Below are 5,650 nucleotides of genomic sequence, written 5' to 3' on the forward strand. Positions count from 1 at the left end.
AAACATTGCCCACTGTGACTAAATGGGACACAACCCAGGAATGCCACCTTGTTAAATATACATACAAAATAAAGGAATGAAACACATACAATTGTGCCAATATATTGCAAATCTATTTCACTAAGTCAGCATCAAATTCTGATAAAATATCTCAGAAAACCACATGTCTGAAGTCCATATTCCTGTGCAATAAAAGTCCATGATGAATGGATGTGTCATGCTCTCAGGCATGTGAGCATCATACAATTGACATATGCATGAACCTGAGACAGCAAATGTGTAGGGGAAAAGAAAAGAAACTAACTATTCATTACAAATGACTTATTTTATTTGTTTGTTGAAAGAAGGGTCTCACACCCAACAACTTCTTCAGAGCTTCTGTGACATTCTTATTCCTGAGACTATAGATTAGTGGATTCAACAGAGGTGTTAGTATTGTGTAAAACACAGACACTACCATGTCCTTCTCTGGGGTGTGGAAGGAGACAGGGAGCATGTAGTTGTAGACAGCACCACCATAGAAGAGGATAATCACAGTCATGTGGGAGGAGCAGGTGGCAAGGGCCTTCTTCCTGCCCTCTGCCGAGTTCATCCTGTGAACTGTGAGGAGGATGGATGAATAGGAGCTTGAGATGACTGTCACAGGAATGACAAGCATGAGCACACAGCACAGGTACATGAGAGTCTCATAGAGCCAGGTGTCTGAGCAGGAGAGCTTTGTCACAGCAGGGACCTCACAGAAGAAGTGGTGGATCTCCCTGGATCTACAAAATGGGAAGGTCATGGTGACAGGAGTGAGCATGAAGCCATCCAAGGATCCCAGGAACCAACAAACAGACATCAGGAAGAGACACACCCTATGGTTCATGAGGACAGGATACCGGAGTGGATGGCAGATGGCCACATAGCGGTCATAAGACATGGCAGCCAAAAGGAAAAATTCTGTACCTGCTAGTGTCAGGTACAGGAACATCTGCATCCCACAGGCAGCAGCTGAGATGTTGTGGCTTCCCAGTACCTGGTCCATGAGCATCTTGGGCACAGTGACAGAAATGTACATCAAGTCCATGAGGGACAACTGGCTGATGAAAAAGTACATGGGTGTGTGGAGGCGGGTGTCAGTGAATATCAGAAGGATCAGGAGAGCATTCCCAGACAAGGCCATCAGGAAAACCACAAATATGACTACTGCAAGCAGAGCAGGGTGCTTGGACTGAGTGAAGAATCCCACAAGGGTGAAATCTGACTGTCCAGAGTAGTTACTCATCCAGGAGGTGATGTCCATGAATGTTTTCTAGGCAAGCAAGAATACTTTGGGGTTAGTGTCAGCACGTGATCCAAGTAACTACTACTCAGTGATGTAGTAGTTTCTTTAACTGACTGTGCCATCTGAGGAAGTTTCCTGTACCTGCATATCTGAGGACTGCATATTACACGTAGTTCAATCAATTTTGGCAAGTTAGAATTCACATCTTGAGAAGTTATGACCCAATTAGGTTTAGCAGACATCTATAGAACATTCCATCCAAGCACAAAAGAATATACATTCTTCTTAGTGCCCCATGGAACCTTCTCTAAAATCAACCACATACTTGGCAACATAGCAAACCTTAACAGGTACAAAATAATTGGAATAACCCCCTGTGTCTTATCAAACCAACCATGCTTTAAAGTCAGAATGCATCAACAAAACAAATTGCAGAAACCCTACAAACTCACGGAAATTGAACAACACGCAATTACACCATTCCTGGGTCAAGGAAGAAATGAGGAAAGAAATTAATGACTTCCTAGAATTCAATGAAAATGAAGACACAGTATACCCAAACTTATGGGACAGTTTAAAAGCAGTACTAAGAGGAAAGTTCATAGTACTAAGTGCTCATATGAAGAAATTGGAGAATAGTCACACTAGAGAATTAACAGCCCAGCTGAAAGCTTTACAACAAAAAGAAACAAACACACCCCAGAGGAGTAGACGCCAGGAAGTAATCAAATTGAGGGCTGAAATTAATACACTAGAAACAAAATAATACAAAGAATCAATGTAACAAAGAGTTGGTTCTTTGAGAAAATCACCAAGATAGACAAACCTTTATCCAAACTAACCAAAAGGCAGAGAGAGAACATGTGGGAGCCTACGCACCCTAGATTCCTGGTCTTCTTCTCCACCCATGGAGCTAGGTAAAAAAAAGCCCTGTACCTGGGCCTGCCTTCCAGTGCCTGGGGACTGCCTGGAGACTGCCATTGAGCTTCTCCTCCCTACTGGAGCCTAGGAAGCCCAGATTCCTAGTCTTCTTCTCCATCTACAGGACCAGTAACTGGGGTCTGCCATTGAGCCTCCCCTCCTAGTGGAAGCCTATGCACCCCAGTTTCCTGGTCTTCTCCACCAACAGGACCATGAAATTCAGAGCCTGTTTCTGGGCCTCCATTAAAGTGCCTGGGGACTGCTACTGAGTCTCACTTCCCAGCGGGATCCTATGCCTGGTCTTCTTCTCCACCCACAGGACCAGAACTAGGATCAGCAAGAGGAGAACTACCAAAGTATTGGACTTGCTTGCACCCACCGAAAGAGAACTCTGGTCCCCTAACCACCAGACTAGGAAGAGGCTCTTTTTGCATCCACGAGAAAAGGGGATGGGAAGGAGACAATACAAAAACACACTCAGCAACAGAAAAACAAATATGACACCATCAGATTCTAGAGACTCTACACCAGCAAGACTCCAACATCCAATGCAAATGAAGTGGAATAGAATGACCTTCACAACAACTTAATGAAAATGATAGAGGTCCTCAAAGAGGATATGGGAAAATTCCTTCAAGAAATGGAAGAAAAAATAAACCAAAACTACAAGAAATGGAAGAGAAAGCAAACCAAAAAATGCAACAAAATGGACAAAAAGACAAAACAAAAATTGCAAGAAATAATTAAAATAGTGCAAGTGTTGAAAACTGAAATAGAGACAATTTTAAAAACTCAGTCTTAAGGAAGGCTGGAAATAAAAAAGCTGAGCAAGTGGTCAGGTACTACAGATGCAAGCATAACCAACAGAATATGAGAGCTGGAAGACAGAATCTCAGGTATTGAAGATACACTAATAGATTCATCAACCAAAAAAAAAATCTTAAGTCCAACAAATCCCTAACACAAAACATCCAGGAAATATGGTACACCATGAAAAGACCAAACCTAAGAATAATAGGTATAGAAGAAAGTGAAGAAAACCACCTCAAAGGGGCAGAAATATATTCAACAAAATCATAGAAGAAACTTTCCAAACCTAAAGAAAGACATGCCAATGAAGATACAAGAAGTTCACGGACAACCAAATAGAGTGGACCACAAGAAAAGTCCCCTCACCACAAAATAATCAAGACCCCAAACAAACAGAATAAAGAAAGAATATTAAGGTCAAGTAACATATAGAGGCAAACCTATCTGAATTATACCTGACTTCTCCATGGAAATTCTGAAAGCCAGAATGCCCTGGATAGATATTCTACCAACAGTAAGAGACTACGGATGCCTGCCCAGACTACTATACCCAGCAAAGCTTTAAATCAATATAGATGGAGAAAACAAGATATTCCATGAAAAAACTAGATTCAAACAATACATATCCACTAACCCAGCCCTACAAAATGTTCTGGAAGGAAAACTCCAACCCAAGGACGTTAACTACAACCAGAAAAAACATAGGCATTAGATAATGCCACCTTACCAATAGCCAAAAGAAAAAAATGGTGGAAATCCACATATAATTCCACCACCAACAACAATTCCAAATCAAAGAAGAATGAACAATCAGTGGTCATTAATATCCCTCAATATTAATGCTCTTAACTCACCCATTAAAAAGACTCAGGCTAACAGAATGGATTCGAAGATAGAACCCATCCCTCTGTTGCATACTAGAAACACACTTCAGCCTCAAAGACAGATATTACCTCAGAGTTAAAGGTTGGGAAAAGATTTTCTAATCAAATGGACCAAAGAAACAAGCAGGGGTAGCAATCCTAATATCTAACAAATTAGACTTTAAAATAAATCAATCAAAAGAGATGAAGGAGGTCATTTCATATTCATCACAGGAGAAATCCACCAAGATGAAGTTTCAATTCTGAACATCTATGCCTGAAATACAAAGGCATCCACGTTTGTAAAAGAAACATTACTAAAACTCAAATCACGTATAAAGGCCCACATACTTATAATGGGAGACTTTAACACCCCACTCTCATCACTAGACAGTACTACCAGAGAGAGACTTAACAAAGAAGCAAAGGAATTAATAGAAGTAATGACCCCATTGGATTAACAGACATCTATAGAATATTCCATCCAAATAAAAAAGAATATAGCTTCTTCTCAGCACCACATGGAACTTTCTCAAAAAATCAACCACATACTTGGAAACATAAACCTTAGCAGGTACAAAAAAAATTGGAATACCTCCATCATCTTATCAGACCACTGATGGGGAAGTCCTGTATATATGTCAATAAAGCACTGTTGGCCAATAGGGAAGCAATAGGTGGGACTAGGAGTTGAGGAGGACTCTGGGAAGGAGAAACACAGGGAGTCCAGTAGCTGCCATAGGGGTAAGTAGTCCAGACTCTTTTCTCCGGTAAGAGAATACTTAGATTAACAATTATGGAGTAAATACTTAAGTCAGAGCTAGCCAGTAGGAAACAAGCAAGGCCAACAGCTTCATAATTAATAAAGCGTCCTGTGTGTTCATTTGGGACTGATGCGGGTCTGGGACCAGGCTGGCAGGAAGGCCTCTCTCAACAGACCACCATGAGTTAAAATTAGAATTCAACAACAACACAAATTGCAGAAAACCTACAAACTCATGGAAATTGAATAATGTGCAATTGCACCATTCCTGGGTCAAAGAAGAAATAAAAAAAGAAATTAAACTTCCTAGAATTCAATGAGAATGAAGACACAGCATACCCAAACTTATGGGACACTTTGAAAGCAGTGCTATGAGGGAAGTTCATAGCACTAAGTGCTGACATGAAGAAGCTGGAGAATAGTTACAATAGAGAATTAACAGCACAGCAGAAAGCTCTAGAACACAAAGAAGCAAACTCACCCAGGAGAAGTAGACACCAGGAAATAATCAAACTGAGGACTGAAATCAACGAAGTAGAAACTAGGAAAACAATACAAAGAATCAATGTAACAAAGGGTTGGCTCTTTGAGAAAATCAACAAGATAGACAAATCTTTACCTAAATAGATGAAATGGCAGAATATGAACATGCTAATTAACAAAATCAGAAGTGAAAAATGGGACATAACAACAGGCACTGAGGAAATCCAGAGAATCATCAGGTCATTCTTTGAAAGCCTGTACTCCACAAAATTCGAAAATTTAAAGGAAAAGGACAATTTTCTGGATAGCTATCACTTGCCAAAATTAAATCAAGAACAGATGAGCAATTTAAATAGACCTGTAACCCGTATGGAAATAGAAACAATCATCAAAACTCTCCCAACCAAAAAAAGCCAAGGGCCAGATGGCCTCAGTGCAGAATTCTACCAGAAATTCAAAGAACAGCTTATACCAATTCTTCTCAAAGTATTCCAGAAAATAGAAGTAGAAGATTCATTGCCAATCTCTTTCTACGATGCTTCA

General features: G+C 40.3%; 1 protein-coding gene across 1 annotated transcript; it reads right to left on the reverse strand.

Moving 5' to 3' along the window:
- Positions 1 to 310: 310 nt before the first annotated feature.
- On the reverse strand, positions 311 to 1,285 carry LOC101833572 (olfactory receptor 2T29-like). Its single transcript, XM_021225627.2, has one exon. The coding sequence runs from the start codon at positions 1,283 to 1,285 to the stop codon at positions 311 to 313; it is 975 nt and encodes a 324-aa protein (XP_021081286.2).
- Positions 1,286 to 5,650: the final 4,365 nt, after the last annotated feature.

The sequence above is a fragment of the Mesocricetus auratus genome, unplaced genomic scaffold (assembly GCF_017639785.1).
Source record: "Mesocricetus auratus isolate SY011 unplaced genomic scaffold, BCM_Maur_2.0 Super-Scaffold_100007, whole genome shotgun sequence".
NCBI classification, from domain to species: domain Eukaryota; kingdom Metazoa; phylum Chordata; class Mammalia; order Rodentia; family Cricetidae; genus Mesocricetus; species Mesocricetus auratus.